Here is an 18996-nt window from a genome sequence, read left to right as displayed (position 1 = left end):
AGCGCTTTTATTTCCTCCCGCGTTGTGGCGGCCGTGCGCCGGGCTGACGTTTTAAACGCATCGCCGCAAGTGTGCGCTATTTACATTGCAAATTGCTCCGTCGCTAATAAGTGCAGGCACGTGTAAACATTTTTTTTTTTCTTCAAGTGCAGAGGACCATTAATTTCAGATCATGCGTCGTTAAAAGTAAAAAGATCGTAAGCTTGTTGGATTTATGAGATTAATTGCGCATGGACCTCTCCCACGCTCTTAAAATAGGGGAGGTGGGAAAAAGGAGATGGAGGAGTCTCCGTCAGGCAGTTTCCATATTGCTTCGGTTTAATGTTATGTAAAGCGCAGCTCTCTGAGTGGCAGTAAATAATCTTCCGGTACAAGAAGTGCCCGTGGCTGCGTTGTTAAAAGGAAAAAAAAAAAGAAGTGTCGGGGGTGTTCAATTAGTCTTCATTGGTCAGGAGTGTAATGAGTGTGGAAGTCACTCCATCGCTAGCTTGCGAGAGGTGCTTGGTTGCAAAAGTGAATCGAGATGTGGGGCTGATTTTCTACAGTTGATACACTTTGACAAAGTGCAGGGAATTTTGAACAATTCCTTATTCCAGTTGGTCTTAGTGTTACATTTTTGGGTATTGGAAGAAAAAAAAAGGAGAAGTGTAAAGGAACTGCTGAAGTTTACGGTGGCCAGCATGAATCCCATTTAAGATGAGTTTTTATGTGGCTGGTTAATTCTAAGGGTGTGTACACTTATGCAACCAGTTTATCTTATTTGTCTATTTTACGTCTCTTTTTTTTTTTTATATCTCAAGAACGACCAGAGTTGCGTAGTCTTTTTGTATCCAAGATAATTGACTTTCATACTTTGGTATAAAGTTGTCCCGGATCTGATCACGTGATCTTCATGTCGGCTAAAAAAGATCAGATTTCTAAAGTCAAGAATAAAATATTTTATTTGTTTCCTTGATTTGAACCACTGATGATTTATCGACAAATGAAATGTTATCATGTGGTATACCTTTATTTGAATTCAAAAAAAATAATAAAAGGTAAATCAATTTGGATGTGCTCTTTTTTTCTTCGTAATGCTCTGCTAAAGGATCGGATCCCGACTCAATACTTGAAAACAAAGGACTCGGATTCGGGTGCAAAAAAATGTGATCGCCACATTTCAAAATCGCCTTTTTAAGTACTGGAGTTGAATCAGTACTTTTACCAGGACATACTTCTACTCAAGTATATAATGGGATTACTTTTACCACCTCTGCAAAGGTGAGCCGAGCCATTGCCTCATCAGGCACAATTGTCACACGCGCTAACAATGTATATAAACAGTGACTGGATTTTTAATGACCGTGGCACGGCTCCAAAAGCGCCTTCCTGCCAGTCTATAAACTGTGAAGGTTAGCCCACTGGGGAGGGGGGGGGGTTCTCCCTCGCACCCCAAGTCAATTTGTGTCCCGCGTCTTGGCCTTTTAGCCCTCAAGCTGTTTGATCTGGCTGTGTTGGCGCCGCAATCTGCTCCGCCGCTTTGCCGTTTTTCTGCTCGGGTCGCTGAGCAGCGCTGGTCGCCTCACGCCGGCGGTCGGGTCGTCCGCTGAGGCCCACGTTGTTTTCATACGGCTCATCTCATTTCTGAGAAGAGGAGGGGGGTAGACTTCAGAGCTGGAAGCAAAAATATGTCAGCATTGATTTAAAAAGCCAAGCTTGTGTGTTTGAGTAATACGATTTCACCTGCTAGAATTTCATTTCCTTTTGTTTGGAGCAGATCAAGGTTCCATATGCAGTACAATAAACTCCGGCCGATTCATCCACTCTCTATGCCTCACTCGGTATATATAATTAGTCTTCATATTCATGTCAGATTATATCCCAATGTTGCATTTTTACGTTAGAGTTTTTATCCGATCAGAATTCAGCAATCTCGTGTTGCTAGGCAGATTTCGATTCGATAATCACTTGTGAGAGGGCAGCGCTGTGCGGAATCAACAAATCAGACAATCTGACATGGCAACCGTTCGAAAATCTAAAATGTATTTTTGCTTTTTTAACCCACAATGGCCAAACGATATATTATTTGAATGTCACTTTTTTTTTTTCTAGCTGCTGCCACTGACACCAAATCCCAATGAAAAAAAAAAAGTAACGCTAACTTCGTTAGCATCAGCTGGAAGAAGAGCTAGTTTCCGAGTTTTGAGGGAAGCCAAAAATAAGGGCCTGTCAATACAAGCAGTTTTCTACATGGGGGGAAAAAAAAAGTTTTTGTGCTGTTTTAATCAAAAGCTACACTGCCAACTACTGGCCTGGCATACACACTGCAGCGTTTACCATCTGGTGTAAACAATAAATGGAGAAAAAAAAATAGTTGTCATTTCATATATTTGCCAAACTGATCCCCATTGTGTCTATGAGAAATAGCATCTTAATTTTCATTTTCCTTTCCTCTGATTTAACCGTGATGAATATTTTATCAGTCTTTTATTGGAACCTTCCCTCTAGTGAAGCTTTGGAAAGTTTCTTTGCCTTCAAAATGCTGTGGACTTTTATTCCTGGCTTTTCAAATGAATATGTCTGGACCCTTGTGGACACATTTAATGTGTTCTGATCACAAAACTAATATCCAAAATGCCCCACGCAGTCGAAACGAGCGATTCAAAACGAAATATCTAATATATTTTGGTATAGACGACGTCAGATTGACGTCTCGGATTGGATGGCCTTGCGTAATGGCTCTCAAGTTGATAATGCTGAAAAAGATTTACTAGAATAATTACTCGCCGTTGCTGGAGAATAATCACAGCAATTGCGCTTCGTCTGCTTGGGTGTTGGAGATGGTGTTTTTAGATTTTGTAATTGCTTTTGCAACCGTAAACAGTTCAAATGGGTTCTTGGAGATGATATATGTGCACAGAGTGAGCTGTGTTAGGATTAGAGCAAATCCTGCAAAAAAAAAAAAAAGAGAGGAACAATAAGTAACATGAGATGAACGGGATGCAAAGACGCCTGTTTGTATTTGTCCATATCGTATATAAATGCAAAGTTATATTTGTAGGACGCATCCCGGGCCTTGGCTTACATAGGACTTACCCTGAATGCCAGATGATCAAACGCTTGAACGTTTGAACATTCGCAGCAACGCCAATAAATTATCATCTTATTTGCGCAACGTGCGCTCTGAGTCCAGAGACGTTGAAGCGGAACCTGCGGTATGTTTTCCAATTCTATGGACGTGGTCCTTTTCATTTGATGTGTGCTTTTGCCGTCGCCACTCCCGGTGCACGGCGACGCGGTTTCTAGAACAGTACATCTTGAGTCGCTTTTAGGCATGCGTCCAGTTTATCTGGGTGGGTAGACCTGTTGGGCTTTTTGATTATTTTCTGACATTTAAAAGATGTCAAATGTCGGATGGGCATGTGTAGAGTGCCAAATAATGAGGTAAACAACAACAACCCCTACGGCAGGTTTTTAATAGATTTTCAGCAAACTTAAATACGTCATCTCCTGATGGATTTTTCTTTTTGGAAAAAACACTGTGACATTCAATGAGTATTGACCTTGCTATCGTTGTTTCGGCGGCTAACAACGAAATAATAATCATAAATAATAAATAAATAATGTGTTTTATGCTCTTAACGTAAACACTTGCGTGGCCCGTGTACTCAGGAGGAGGTCGGTCTCCAGAAACAGTTGACAAGATCTTTTGGAAAAGTTCTCCTTGGTCTAAGTTTTACGAAATATCTTCCTTTTTTTTTTTTTTGTATACAAACTTGGAACATGTAACATTTTCCGGACTATAAGGCACAGTCTCAATGAACAGTTCTCTTTTGGGAAATGTCCACTTATAAGGTGCACTGGGTTATAAGGCGCAATATCGCACATGAATCGTAACGAACCAGTAAAACAAATAAGTCAAACTTCATTCCACTTCCATTCGACATCAATACATACGGCCCACACGAATATAAGGTTGATATTTTTTTTTACTAAATTAAAGGAATTTATGTGTACCAAATGGCTCCTGCAGCCCAAGGTCAAAGGTCAGCGTAAGGGCAACTTGAGATGTGGCCACGTGTGTACGGCGAATAAGACATCTTGTCAGTCACGCCTCCTGTTTGTGATTGGTTGTTTTTCTTCGGGCGCGGTGGTTTCTTGGGAATCTAATTAAAGGTACAATATTGCGCCAAAGAGGGATGATGTTTTTTTTTTTTTTTTTATTTCACAGATCATGTTACTAATATCCTAATGTTAGTTAGAAGTGGAGGTTTTCGCAATTATGACAAAAATATTTTTTTTTCAACTGCATACTTTCAAGATGTTAACAATCCTGTCTATTGCGGTTGCTTCCGTTGATAATCTGTTTGTGTCCATTTTCATGCGTAAGTAGCACCGTCCTAAACCTGCTCAATCTAAAAACAGCCTTGATAAAACTTTTCTCTTTTATTCCCTGCTATATAAAAAGCAATGAATTGAATTGTATGCTACTAGCTTGCAGAAGTTTGTCAGGATTCATCAAGAACTCTGAATCATTAAAGAGCCCAAAAGTGGGTCAGCACCAAACATTAAGCATGTAATATATATCTGGGCGAATTTCCAAGCGTTGATATCAAATAAATTGGAAACTTCCCAACTCATAATCGGAACATTAAGTGTAAATAGGTGACCCGATGCTCTAAACTCAATATTTTCACAAGAATAACTTTTGAGATCATTTTACAAGATCACCTTTAATTTCCACTTTTGTCAACATCGCTTGTCGCTTTCATGTGAAGTAATCATGTAGAAAGTAATGAGGCCTTTGGGGAACACGCCGCCATTATTCATGTCGCCTGTCTCCAAGTATGGCGCAAAGTCTGAGCGGCTTTTCCGTATGTTCAATAATTCTTTAAAAAGTTCTTGAACATGCGTCGTCGCCCAGCACGCCGCCGTTCTCTATGTTGAATACAGTTAAGAGTCGGCAGCAGGAGACGCTGCTCCTCCGCCTGATACGATGAGAATGAAAGTGTTTGAGGAATGGCGGCGATCGTCATCTGCCCCGAGATTGCAGAGCGGGCTGACATTTTGATTTCTTTCCCGCGAGCTTGATGTTAATGATTTGGCTTTGGATGGGGGACCGTCACAGAGTTGCAGCCGTATGAGTGCAATTTCCGTCCTGGGGATGAAAGCACATCGATTGCCCTCTGATGGTTTTATGGGGGTGGGGGGCTGCTTTCATCCAGACGGAGACATTATTGAACTGCGTTTGTCACTAATGTAGACCTGATTCTGTGTAACTATATCAGCGTGAGTGTAGCAAAGAGTCAATATGCTACACTCGTGTGTGTGTGTGGGGGGGTGTGTGTGTGCGTGTGTGTGTGTGTGTGTGTTTGTGATCACACTAATTCATTAGTGCAGATTGCCGTATCCTCTAGTGAAGTACGATCATATCATATTTAAAATACAAGGCGACCTCAGTTGCGCCAGCGAGTGAATGACAGGAAGACAGCAGGCAGCTCTGTTGGGAAGGACGGACAATAATTTGATGATCTCTGTAATTGATTTTAACTTTACAATTACACTTTCTATGAAAGCAAATGCTTCAGAATTTTCCCAAGCATTATGATGCCCCAGAACGCACATTTCCGTCGTGAAGCTCCTTTCTCGGCAAGGGGCCGGATTTCATAATCCCCCCATAGCTTCTTTCACTGCGCTCGTGAGGAGTTACACATTTAAATTTGATTCCCCAGAGAAGTGCAAACTTTCTACATTAATACACTTTGGCGGGATCTGCTGTGAATCAGATGTACCTAAAAATCAAGATACCGTACCGAGCTAGCATGCGCGAGCTAGCATGCGCGAGCTAGCATGCGCGAGCTAGCATGCGCCTCTCATAGTGCGGCGCGCGCAGTATTAAATACAGAAATAGCACCCTCAACTGTTGTTGCGCCCTTTGATACAGCGTGTCTTTTGGCCGTAAAAATGCGGGAAGTGGGAACAATTACGGCCCGCTTCTGACTCACTCAGTTTATTTATAATCCGCCAACTATAGGAAAACAGCCCCTTTATTAATGTACTGCATGTGATTTTCTCACGAAATCCTCATGAGAACCCAGAAACATGTCATGGTCGCCACGTGGAAGCTTATTTAAATATTTTCCCTCCCCGTGTCAACTATCTGTCATCCATTTTTAATGTCTGTACAGCAGCGAGACCCCAAGGGAGGCTTTACCTCGCGTCTAATACGTCATGATGCAGTTCAGGGTACCTCACTGTAACACGGAGCGTACGTTCAAACGTAAAGAACAAAAACATTCCCGAGGGATGGTCTTTTATTTTACTCAGTACACATGTTAGCGAGTCTTGCGTGCTTCGTCCAAGAATGATAAAAGCAAAAGATTTGCATACAAGTTGTTAACATGCGTACAAGTCAAACATTCTCCTTAAACATTGAGGCAGACATGATTATGATTAACAATTGAAAACTGCGTAATAAAAGGTGACGTGCATTCCAAATGCATGAAATAAAATATCTGAGGAATTTCCGTGTGGGTTTTGCTTCTATGACGACTGGGGGGGTGGAGCAAGGCCATGCGACAAAGCGAGCAGCGACTTAATATTCATCGTAGTTAGAGAATCCACCCCTTGCTATTTAATGTATGATTTGATTCCATTTTCACTTGTGGAGGCAGCACTTCATCACCAAGCTATCAAATTTCATTTTGTCAATTTGCGTTCTGGTGCGTGACGATGCAAAACACAAATAACCTTCTGAATCTTAGCTTAGCTTGGATATTCTCTTGATCATAAAACGGTGCCAGTAACAGTCGTTGCTAGTGCTAATCTGTGCTAACACTGCAGCTCTGCTTACCTTGACATGACAGAACTTCCGTGATGTTCAGCACCCGTACTGAGCGTTAACGATTGACACCCGTGCTAGCAATGTTGTTTGGAAGCGATCGTTGCATTTCGGGCAAGCAGCCAGCAGCCCACCAGATATCACTCTTCTCATTCTAATACCTGTTTTATATTCAATACATTTTTCTTTCTGTCACTTCTGGCATTGTGCTTCATTAATTCTGCCCAGCAGCAAGTGACCAGGTAAAAGTCGCATGAAAAAAGTCGAATCCAAGCCATTTCTGTCAACCGACGTTGCTGCGCTTCGAGCAAGCTAAGAAAAAATACATTTCGGCTGTGAAGTCGTGAACTGAATTTGTTTTGACTTGGCAATTTACAGCAATGTCAATGGAGGGTATATCGCGGCCTCGTGTAGTTTTGCTGGGATGCGGACTACTTAAATGTTTGGTGCCCTGTTGTGTTATTTTCAAATAAAAACGCCATTGATGCCATTCGGTTCTGCCCACCTCGGAGGACTGTGGACTGTACTGGTGATATTACTGCCTCGTAATTGTCATCTGCACTTACGTGTGAGGCGTGACTGAATTCTGTTGCCTTTCAAGTGTAAACAAAAATTCAATCGAGTTAATTTCTGCGCTCAGCTTGAAGTGATGCAGTGAGTCATTTTCGATTGACTCACCAGGACTCGAATGTGGGCCGGCATGGGGACCCCACCAGGTGATATTTAGCACCCAAAGAAAGACTGCCGAGTGCGCACGTTTGCCTGAGGGAGGCGTGACCTCTGCTCCTTGACAGTGGAAATAAATATGGAACATGACCGACTCGCCTCTGCAATCCAAATTAGTGGGACTCGAGGTGAGCTACGGGCCGGGGGGGTGGGGTGGGGGGGGGGGGTACATTACAGTGGTATAAATATAAACCCGTATGCGTGTCAAGAGGTCTAATTAATTCCTTCATTACAATACTTGAGCAGAGCTGATTTGGGAAGGAATGACACTTCCCCTCAAAAATATCCCGAAAATAAAAGCAAACCGTCTACCTAATGGTCTGAATTCAAATAAGCACAAATGATGTTTGCGCAGCATGCTAAAGGCGACCACCCACAGGACCTTTTTCATCCCGTCCAATCCAATTTACACTTTTGTTCCTCAGCCCTCTCCCTTTTTTTATATTATTTGACGCATGTTTTTTTTTTTTTTCTTCCACCCCAGCACCACCTCTCCCAACTAAGACCCGCAATCCCCTCAGATCTCGAGAGGCTTAATCAGTGTCTGTGTCAGACTACTTCATGGCAGCCTTCGGCCGCGGCGGATATTATCCATCTTTTCCTCCTAACAAATCTGTCAATCCACTCGACAGGAAATGAAAGTTTTCCTTTTTTGCAGACGAGCAAACTGTTTGCATCACGGCGAGAGATAAATCCGCCCGTTAAAAATAGGCCCCCGCGACACGGGCCGAGCTCTGAGGTGAAGGCGGAAGAAGTAACAACAACAAAAAGCAATATGAGGAAGAAACTATGACAACACATGCAATAGGGAAGTGGGGGTTAGCGCTTGCTTTGATTTGGCCTCATTTGCATAAACCCTCCCAACTATGCTTTTAATAAGTGATCCTCACCCAGGGAGTTGCCGGTGCATAGCTTATTAGCATATTCCACAACACCGAGTGGGAAAGACAAGGGAAAGGGATGTGGGAAAAGTAGTACAAGGGCAAATTGGAATGAAGATGACGAGGAAGAGGAGGAGATGTGTCTGTGTGCACCAAATAGACCCGTTTGTTTTAAATTTTATTGCCGCTCGAATACAATCTTTTTATGAGCCCCCTGCTAATTGGATAATGGCTGCATTGCTTTATAGCGCCCCCTTGTGTTTTATTTTATGATGTGTGTTGGGGGGCGGCAGAGCAAGAACTGCGGGTGGCTAATGGCTCCTCAGGGCACTGATGGACTCAGATGAAATGTGTGCCATAATCCAACAGGACTTCAAAAAATATATTTGATTCCTCATGGTGGTTGGTTTATTGTTTCTTCTTCACACTGGTTTGTGCAAAATTTGAATAAAAGCACTTAAGCTGTCACATGAGAATGCTTTGTGGACGTCATCATGTCTTTACACACTAGAGGGGGCTAAATCATTGTCTGAAGCTGAGTCCGTTCACTAAGCATGGGGTGGGAAAACAGGATTCCAAAAAAAAAAAAAAACAAAAACAACAACAGGACAAACGCATTCAAACCTTCATCGGCTTTCGAAGCTAATACCCCAGAGAAGGATGTGACTTTGCTGCGTAAAAGAATTAGTCCAATAAAAAGATACAGTGCTGCAGGTCCACACCTTTGGGGCTTGCGTGGCATAAGAGGGGGAGCCAGCTAATTTGTCACCACCTTCATTTGCATGCATTTCAAAAGGCACTATGCAAAAAAGAAAGAAACTAATTGGTGCTTCTCCGAGTGTGTGCGTGCGCATGTGGAAAGAAGGCAAGTGCCTGCTGAATATTGGCAGGAACAGGAGCACAGGGTCTATTGTTTAATTGCCTTCCAAGGGGAAGGGGGGGGGGCATCTCATTAGCCAGAAGAGCAGAATTGGATTTCATTGTAAAACACACCTGAAAGTCAACACCTGAGTGACCATTTTCACATTTTGCCAGGGGGGAGAAAAACATTGGGATTGTGAAGTTTCAATGACGGCTTGGAGGAAATGCGTCACCCACACAAAATAACACCGCGCGGCTCATTTTTAACACTCTCGCAAGAATGGCTTATTGATTTCATGTGGAAACGATGATGGGTATTTGTCTAGTTACTTCAGCCTACTGCGTATTACTCTTAATTACGCGGTTGAGTCACGAAACTTTACAGTCCATAAAAAGTGAAAATAAATGGTTTGAAAATTTGACATATCAAAGAGAAGTAAAAAAAATGTATATAAAATGAAACAAAGAAAAAAAAAAACAAAGCAGTTCTCTCTGCTCTCAATACTGTGAGTGTGTTTGCTGAATGTGTTGAAAAGACAGCGGCTTAATTTTAAATAAAATACCACTCTTACAACCTTGGACAAATTGGTGCAAGTGGCCATGCCACTGCAAAGCACCTGGCCACGTGCTGGCTGTCACGTCGGACATATCGCTCATCACCTGTGACATGTGCACACTCACAACCAATTACAAGGCGCTTTTAAGGGAGCAAGCTTGAACTTTAAAAAAAAAAAAAACTTTCTTTCGTTTCCGCCTTTCTCTGCATGACGTGCGCACACTCATGGCAGATAACGAGGCACTCTAAAACTTGGGGAAGGTGCATTTTTGGGGTGGCATAGCTAGCAATTGACTGGTTTCTGATTTTCTGTACGTTTTGTTATCATTCGCCTCATTTTCACCAATTTGTTCAGTGGAAGAACGATAAATGACATCCAACAAAAGATGTTTGAGATCAGGTTGAATCCTATTTAAACATCCGGCCACTATTTTTATCACGTATGTATGCAAGTATACGACTAATATTGAGAAATGTCCACCCTAAGTGGTCCTCACGAGGTCCATCATTCAAAATTTGTTCAGGTCTGAGCATTGATTTTCCAAACATATCTGAAGTAGCTGAGGTCAACTAACATTTTTCACTTCATTCTCCAACCCCCGTGTGGTTATTTCGCTGGACGTAGTGAAGGAACATTGTTGATTTTCAATGATATCATATGAGACATCCACACACATTGTTCTAGTTTAGCCGTGTGTTTTCCTTCAACTCGGCAAGACATCAAATCTGTTTAAACGTAAATCTCCGCTGATTAATATCTTTCCTCGCAAAATTTGTGCAGGATCTTATCTTTTAAATTGGTCATATAAAGTACACTACATTAAGTTTTCTAAAAAAAAAAAAATTAGTCGGGTTCAAAATGAAAGGGTTGTGGAGGGTGTTGTTCAGTCCAGTGCGTCCATAGTCATCACAATATCCGTCTTCAGCACATCTGTCTTTACTCACACTGTAAAAATGACTTCATTTCCACATGTAAACACACACTCGGATTAAATAAATTCAAATCAACAACAGGCATGTGGCTGAAACAAGTGACTGGCTGCAGAATGAAGCCTGGAGCCGATACAGTGAAGGTCAAAAAAATAATTAAAAGAAATCGGTGTACTCTCCCTGACTACAGGCAAACGAGATGAAATGAGCCCCCCGCCCCCTCCTTTTTTTTTTTTTTTTTTTCATCTTGTTCCTCATAAATCATGGGAACAAGAATGTTGCTTAATCACTAGCAATGCAGATAAGAAAACGGCTGTGGTGTCACACTTGGTTGTCAAGGAAACCAGTCCAAATCAGCCCAGCAACCACATGGAGTTGCAGACACAAAATATGCCTTCTGTATTAGCTATATATATTTATATATATATATATATATATATATATATATATATATATATATATATATATATATATAAAACAAAATACAAAAAAAAAAAAAAAATCCCGAGAGCAAAATGCTCGTCTTCTTCCGGGTTAAAACGTTTAACGGGCCGCATGTGGCCCCCGCGCCGTAGTTTGCCTCACGCCTGCATTAGATTATGCAAGTGCTCACCGTGTTGTGGCCCAAATCCGAAAATTTCCAGCAAAGTTCCAACTTTTCCAAGTGGCGTCGTTGACACACCAGCAAAAATACACACGCTTACGTCGCACACACTCGATAGGGGCTCGCGGTGACAGTGACAGCTCATCTATTTGGGCGGCTTCGTACTCGCTCAGCCGAGCATGCGAGCGTGTGATGAAGCATCTGTTTGACACAAACAAATGGAAAAGAAAGAAGAAAAAGAATTGTGAACGGGACACTCTGCAAAGCCTCATCGCAAATTGTAACCAATAATGGACACGGCTGCGGAAAATCCCACACATGGAAAAGACAGACGCGAGCGAGACTATCACCATTAATTCGACAGAAGCATGTTTAACTAACGGTGACGTGCGTGCGGCGGCCGTGGCCGTAGCAGAAGCAGGCGAGGCAGCAGGAGGATGCCGAAGAAGCTCATTTGTATCGAGAGGAGGCGAGCTGTCAGCCAGCTGTGTCACCGCGCGGCCTTCACCTTGCTGACAGCTTGCTATGACTGCCACTCGCATCCGCTGACGCCACATCTGCTTCCGCGGCACATCGATCGATACTCTGCTGACGAGCGCCGCTTATGCTGAATGTCACCAGGACGGCATTACACTCGCCGGACAAAACATTAGGTACACCCGTGCAGTACAAGGATGAAAATGAAATGGAAAGAAATCAGCGAAGTAGCAACCAGGTTTACATATAATACCGATACATAATGCTGTATGCATTTGAAGCCAAGATATTCATTTTTATTCCTCTCACTCTACATTGTAGTATCTGTGACTTTGAATGCGTGCTGCTATAAAAGGTGAAGCCTGGCCGGGTGAGTGACGTGGGTGTCAGCAAATGAGTGAGAGTGGAGAGTTGGCTCACTGTTAAGCGGCTAAAATGGTTTTGTCTATGCTTGCCCACCTGTGGAGGGATTGCAATTTCTTCGAAAATGCTCAAATTTGCTGACGATGTTTGCCTGAGACGTGCAGTTGTGTTAGACCAGATTTGCAAAATCCAGATATAGCGAATGTTGGTTGTACAGTTTCTTACTTTTTTTGTTTAATTGATGACCAAGTGTATTTCAGTAGGAATTATTTTTTTAGGAATGTTTGGACCACAAAAGGAAAAGATTTTTGACCGCCGTTTAGGCAACAGTTTGCTGCCGTGTGTATTTGTGTTCAACTGTGGGAAACTTTATAGTTCATTGATCAAACAAGAACGTAGACAAAATAAATGGACCCCCGGTTCAACCGGAAAGTTTGTCAGGGACTTTGATTCCACTACCACGGTCGTAAAAGCGCTTTAATGACAACATTCCAGTATGACAGTGGCTCAAAAGCGAAGTCAAGCCCAAAAATGTCTTTACGAGAATATCTTCTATGCAGAACCAGTCGTCAAAACATGGCATTCTGATGAATACTTACATTTACGTAACACGAGTTAAGCAATAAAATCCCCCCGGTTTTTAGTCATCTCATGGGGCGGCCATTTTGTCATCTGAACTATTTTACAGTCTCTTTGGGACACCGTGACAGTTGCGAGGCCCAAGTGAGCAGTGTGCTTGTGTGATGGACGTTGTCATCAGCGTGTCGTCTGCTGCAGCACTGGTCATTATGGCCAGGGTGTGTCTCGGAGGAGTGCGAGAGGAGCACCAAGGCTCTGTCAAATTTGCTAATCAATGATGAGAAACATCCTGACCTTGACGTGGGATTGTTTGCCTCTTACAACAAGGACCACTTCTCCTCTACTCTCTTCGTCTCAATGAAATGACCGTGGTTGTCTTCATCTATACTCATATAAGGAACACATACAAAAAAACGTCTGTTGGTTTATGTAAGAATCATTGGGGGGAAAAAAAAGAAGTTATAAATAGCGATGAACGGGAATGCTTCCCCCATAGGCAAAAATAATTTGTCATTAATTTTCACGCATCTGTCTGTTATTAAATGATTTGATTAGAGGCTGATTTGGGTGCATTCACTCAAGTTGAACTTTGTCAACATAGAAGCCCAACAAAACAAAAGCTTCAAACCAAAAGGGCCAACTTCCAGTTCGATTTTGGGTGTGCATGCTGGCAAAGTATTTTGGAATGTCCATCAAAGTGAGTGTCGGTTAGTGAAAAAGGCGCACATGCTTGACACTATCTGGTCCAAATAATTTGATTTTGGTCTCGTCAGACCACAGGAAGGGGTCATTTCTGCTTGTATTCTGGGGCTTTGCTGTCCATCATCTTTTATCCGTCATGCTTTCTTCCAGATTTGGACGCTGGTGGAGCAACAATTCTTTTTTGTTAATCTTCTTTGCCACGAGGTGCCATATTGTACTTCGAATCGTTAAAAGAGTGTGATAACCCCAAAATGAACACACCTCTTGCCCATTCACACCTGAGCCCTTGCAACGCTAACAAGTAACGTCACTGTAACTCTGATCAGCATAAAATGGCTAATGGGACCCGATTTGGGAATTTTCACTGAGGGGTGTGCTCACTTTTGTTGCCATGAGCAGCTGTGTTGAATTGTTTTGAGAGGATCGCATTGAACAAGTTGTACACGGACTGCTTTACATTGTCACTAAATGTCATTTTGTCAGAGGTTGCCATGAAAAGATAGTTCACAATTCGCAAAATGTGACGGTGACATCCAATAATAATCCCGAATCCCAATAGATGGTGTACCTAATGTCGTGGCCCTCTGAGCGTATATACAACGATAAATCTCCTGATCTTCGAAAGATACTTTCCAGGTGCATTTGCCAGAAGTTACACAATATACGAAAGTTTACCGTTTGTATACGTAAATGTCTTGTAAACTTGTCGTTGGCAGGACTTTTTCAGTCTTGAGCTTGTCGTGATTTGTGTTTGTGCGGAAAGACGCCAATGAGGGAATTTGTAGCTTCTAAGCACTGACACCAAGTTTAAAAAAAAGAAATGATGGAAGACAGCAGCGAGAGAACAAATCATTTACCGATATGGCATTAAAAAAAAAAAAAAAGAACGATAGTGGTCTTGCTATGGTGCAGAGAAGAGAGAATTCTTTCAAATTTTGATGATACTGTCATGTGAAAAACACTGACGGGGACAATACTGGAACATTAGTTGAGTTTTATTAAAAAATAAGAGTAGCGTTTGAAAACTGAGGCTCCGTATCAATCACTTGCCTTTTCACTTCAGCTAATGTCGTCCATCTTGTGTCGGCTGTGGTTCTAAATCGATAGGATTCATGGGAACAGGTGGCCCGCACCAGAAATAAATACCTGCGTGTTAAATAAGCAACGCGTCCAGCAGTGCACGGCGATCACGACGCCTGCACTTATTAAGCACGTCAAGACAGGAAGTGTCTGCGTTCTCACCACGTCCTAATAAATTCCCACCAAGCGCTTTAATTATGCATTTGAGCCGAGCTTAATGGGCGCGCTTCAACAGCTACTGATGATAAATGTCGCCTTTCATTATAAACACGCTTTATTCACGCTTTTGTTTACGCCCTGCGCTGGTTCACATTCCGACACGCTTTGCAGGCTCGCTATTGGTCTAAAGAGTTTAGAATGGCGCACTAACAATGGGTGAGACTGCAAACAGCTGCAACTCTACGACATTGGGATACGCCCCGCAAAAGTGTTTGGAATGCCCGTGGTATGCTTTGGGTCGACACCGTCCAGCGATTTGGACCACTGTAACGGGCGTGGGCGGGACGGGTCACGAGTCGTTAGTTAGCATGTGTGCCTTATAGTTTGGTGGATCTGGATTTGCAGATCAGATCAGGAGTTTGCAGTTGAAGACCGACTTTCAGTGTGAATGGTATGAGAAACATTTTTCAGCCCCAAACCCAAGGGCCAATCACCTTTAAGTATGATGATGACCTCAGTTATACAGTACCATCCGTCCATCCTTCACCGTCATACAATCCAATTTAGCAATTATAGAAATGAAAACCATGAATAGGAATGTTGCAAAGCCGGAATGGCCCAGCTTAGAGCCAAGACTCCATCTTGGTGATTTTTATTTTTTTTAAACTTATGTCAAGTCAAGTGTTTTAAAAAGACGTGGCGTGAAAAATCTCTTTTTTTTTTTTTTTTTTTGAAAGCTGATCGACTGTGTTAAATCCTTTTCGAAATAAGACCCATGTCCATTTCCTAAATTTGATCAAACAATCCAGCCATTGCATTGGAAAACAGCACTCGTGTTATTTCCAATTGCCTGTTGCTTTTCACGCGGGACGTCGACACACTGGCTCATTTGTTGCTCTCACTGACAAAGCGCATCTTTTTTGGAGTGACCCGCCTTGAAAGGCATGCTGTTCGAGCGGTGATTTGCGGTATTTTTTATTTCCTGAAAGTTCTAAGAGACGGACTGAAAAAAACAAAAGCAACACAGAGAGATAACTTGAAAGGTGCCAAGTCAAGAGGTTGTCGCGCGCCGGCACGTGACAAGGGACTTTTGAACTTTTTTTCTTGTTTTTGAACTTCCTTACAGCAAACCAACGTGACTACTGAAACACACGCACAAACACAAATTATGTAATATAAAATCTACTGTGTATAAGTACATCTTCATTTGTATGAGGATTCTTCAGTTCCACTGTATCGCACTTCAAATATTTAAATAAATCAAATCATGTTTCTGCCTTGTGAAATCTCTGACCTCAAGTAACCTTTGTCTCCAGCAGGATAATCCTTCTGAACAAACAGGAAGCAAAATTGAAACTACATGTGGATTTAAAAAAATAAGTCTATTAGTTAAATAGCAAAATTATATAAGATTCAATTAAATAGGGGCATAAAAATAATATATATATATATTTCTTTTTTTTTTAATTTTGCTTGAATGCAAAGGTATATCCCGCTCTCAAATTGTTGTGATGATTCAGATTTAAATTGCTGGCCTGCAGATAGCAATTCATGATGGTTCAACATTTCTTTAAAAAAAAAAAAAAAAAAATACAATCCATAATTGTCATTTTGTGTTCAAATATCTAATCAGCTACATTATTTTGTTTTAATTGAACTTCAACTATCAAATTTCTTACTCAAATAGCTTTTAATTTTCCGTGATTCGAGTACAGTGTTGATATTTAAACTGTGTTGATGGCGCATGATGTGACTTTCTAGGAATAAAGCCTCTGACTGGCCTCTGTGGCATTTGCTGGAAAAAAGTTGGAGAATCGTCATACAAAGCATTTCTTTACAATCTTGTAATACGCACTACATGGCATGTCTTTTTGGAAATATGGCCCAAAAAGTTCAACCTTCAACAATTCTTTGTGAGGAACCTATTCAAATGATTCAGTGCAATTAGATGAACCGATACGATCTTTGTTTCTGATATAGATTTTGTAAGGTATCTCGTGATTAGGTATAAATGAAATGATCAGTGCCGGTAATAAACAAAGCAACTGAATTCATCCTGTGATGCCTTTGCCATAAAAATAAATAAAATAGCTGTCCCCTGCAGCTTCCTGGTGACAAACACAACTCCCTGCGCCATTCTCGTGCCCGTACGGAGTCGGTGTCATGCTGAAGCCCCTCAGGTGAGGATCATCTCATGCTCTTGTGTTGCTTTGTGACTTTTTACACAGCTCAATAGTTGTTTTTTGTTCACTGAGAGACAGCGTATGTATGTTATGGCCGGCAAGTGCAGCCAATCACTCCCCCCCCTCCCTCCCTTCTCTGCAACAATCCCCAACACAAGGCAGCTGTTACAGCGCCAGGCGCCCTGCTACAAATAATCCCCGTTTGCAGGAGGTGCGGCACGTCGCCCACGGCGTGTTCAAACTTCTGAGCGAGAGGTTGGAGGCTTTTCGACATGGAAATGGGTGTGAAATGTGAGCATCGTGTCCAAAATAGTCATTCCTGGAAATTCTTGACACAGCACACGGGGTGGTGGCTTCATTTTTACAATAACTGTTGTTGTTGAATTACGGGAGGTGGGGGGGGGGGGGGTTGGAGGGGTGGAATTTTAAAACATTCCCCAGTCTCGTGAACCTAAATGCATGATTAAAAAAAAAAAAAAAACACGACCATGTATGTGAGGCCTGTATTTGTCATGAGCAAAACTTGTACGACTGATGGTTCTGCCGAGTATTATTCACAATCCTATTTTGAATAACGGTCGTTGATTTATGTGAGTCAAAAATAGACGCGGCAGCAGTGCATGATACGCGTTGCTGCGGAGGTGAGACCTCATTGTTTCGCCGGTAATGCGCTTGCAATCGTTAGTTTTTCAAGTGAAAGGTTAAAAAAAATCTTTTTATGAGGTGTGAGCCCATCAAGGTTTTATTGCTGCCGATTCCACGAGGCAGATCAGTCGATACCGATTCGGATCACATGGATTTGCTGCACATTTTTCCATTATTTTACGATTATCTTAATAATCGATTAATTTGTCAATTGTTATCGATGAGCTGATGAATCTGTTTTTGAAAAAAAACCAAATCTGGAATCAGTTCAGATTCACGGCCCTGGCCACCCACGCAAGTTGCGTAATCATCAAGGCCACAAGGCAGATTCCTACAAGGAGCCCGCCGGGGGTCCTCGCCAACCGTCAACAAGGTGTTAAATGTCTTCCGAAATAAACGTTTTCGTCACACTTATTGCAGATGTTACGACACAGAGCGATAAAGTCTGCCGTTCAACCTTTTCAACTCCAGTAGAGAATGTGTTGTTTGACCATTTTATTTTCAGCTCCGCCATCAGCGCGCTGCCCGAAGCCAATCACGTCCGCACGGAGCCATCACGTCAAGTCCGTCGAGCCTCGTCTGTCAGAACGCATCAACATTTTCATCCGCCGTCGTGTGAAGAAGCACTGTGGCACTCAGTGGAGTTATGGACGGGCAACCTGCAAGACTGATCCAGGTCAACAGTTTTTGAAGAGCTGGTATCAGTCCGATTTCTCTCACCACCAATCACCTTAAACACAACCGGCTGCATTTAAAGCGTCTGATGAACCCTGAATGAATTTCAGATGTTCTAGGAGATTTTTTCCTGACACTTGTGACGGTCTCATAAAAGGTTGAAGGTTTTCTGCTCATGTTGACTCCTGTTTGGACCGGTTCCAAATGCCCTCCGGCTGGAATAAGGCGCCAGTTTTAAGTGAAGCGGTGTCACATGTGACACAGTCAGGATGTTGTTGTTTGAGTTGACATCAAACATGTCTTTCGGAAATATGACCAAAACATTTCAACCTTGCTTTGTGTTGTCACATATTACGACTACTTAACAGCCAGTACTTGCCATCAATTCCTGCGGCGTCTTCAATCATGCCTCCTTTTCATCAGTGAAGGAAAGGTGCTCAGTTCTTTGTAATGTCATCATCATGCTTTATATTGTGTATATATATATATATATATATACACAATATACAGAATTTATGTGTAAACTTAAAATGTTTAGTTTGCATACAACCAAATGTACATGCAAATGTGTTTAAAAATAATAGTTGCCCATTCGGAGCGTATGAGGTTCAAGACAAATGGAATCAAATGGTCCAACGACCTCCACAAGCCTTTCATTTGGCATCAGAGATACGTTTAGTCGATTGTGGTGACAACTAGTCGATAGCCCAACAAAACAGTTTATGGAACAGACTGCTTGGAAATGGAACTTTTTG

The 18996-nt window shown here is 42.1% G+C and overlaps 1 protein-coding gene and 1 long non-coding RNA gene across 4 annotated transcripts in view; one reads left to right on the top strand and one right to left on the bottom strand.

The window, feature by feature from the left end:
* The window catches only part of LOC148330129 (uncharacterized), a 38896-nt gene extending 20172 nt beyond the window's left edge, over window positions 1–18724 (top strand). For all 3 annotated transcript variants that reach the window (XR_015845127.1, XR_015845126.1, XR_015845128.1), the window contains exons 3-4: window positions 16843–16918; window positions 18072–18724. This is a non-coding gene — a long non-coding RNA (uncharacterized LOC148330129). The remainder of the gene's footprint in view (window positions 1–16842; window positions 16919–18071) is intronic.
* Window positions 1066–11935, bottom strand: LOC148330130 (uncharacterized). Its single transcript, XM_088305265.1, has 3 exons — window positions 11760–11935; window positions 11388–11579; window positions 1066–1653 (listed from the first exon to the last, which is right to left on the bottom strand). The coding sequence occupies exons 1-3, from the start codon at window positions 11933–11935 to the stop codon at window positions 1464–1466; spliced, it is 558 nt and encodes a 185-aa protein (XP_088161391.1). The 3' UTR covers window positions 1066–1463.
* Window positions 18725–18996: the final 272 nt, after the last annotated feature.

This window comes from Idiotropiscis lumnitzeri, chromosome 9 (assembly GCF_059441095.1).
Source record: "Idiotropiscis lumnitzeri isolate Australia: NSW breed Sydney's pygmy pipehorse chromosome 9, RoL_Ilum_1.0, whole genome shotgun sequence".
Taxonomy (NCBI): domain Eukaryota; kingdom Metazoa; phylum Chordata; class Actinopteri; order Syngnathiformes; family Syngnathidae; genus Idiotropiscis; species Idiotropiscis lumnitzeri.
Note: the sequence above shows the minus strand (reverse complement) of the source record. Positions and strands in the feature narration are given on the sequence as shown.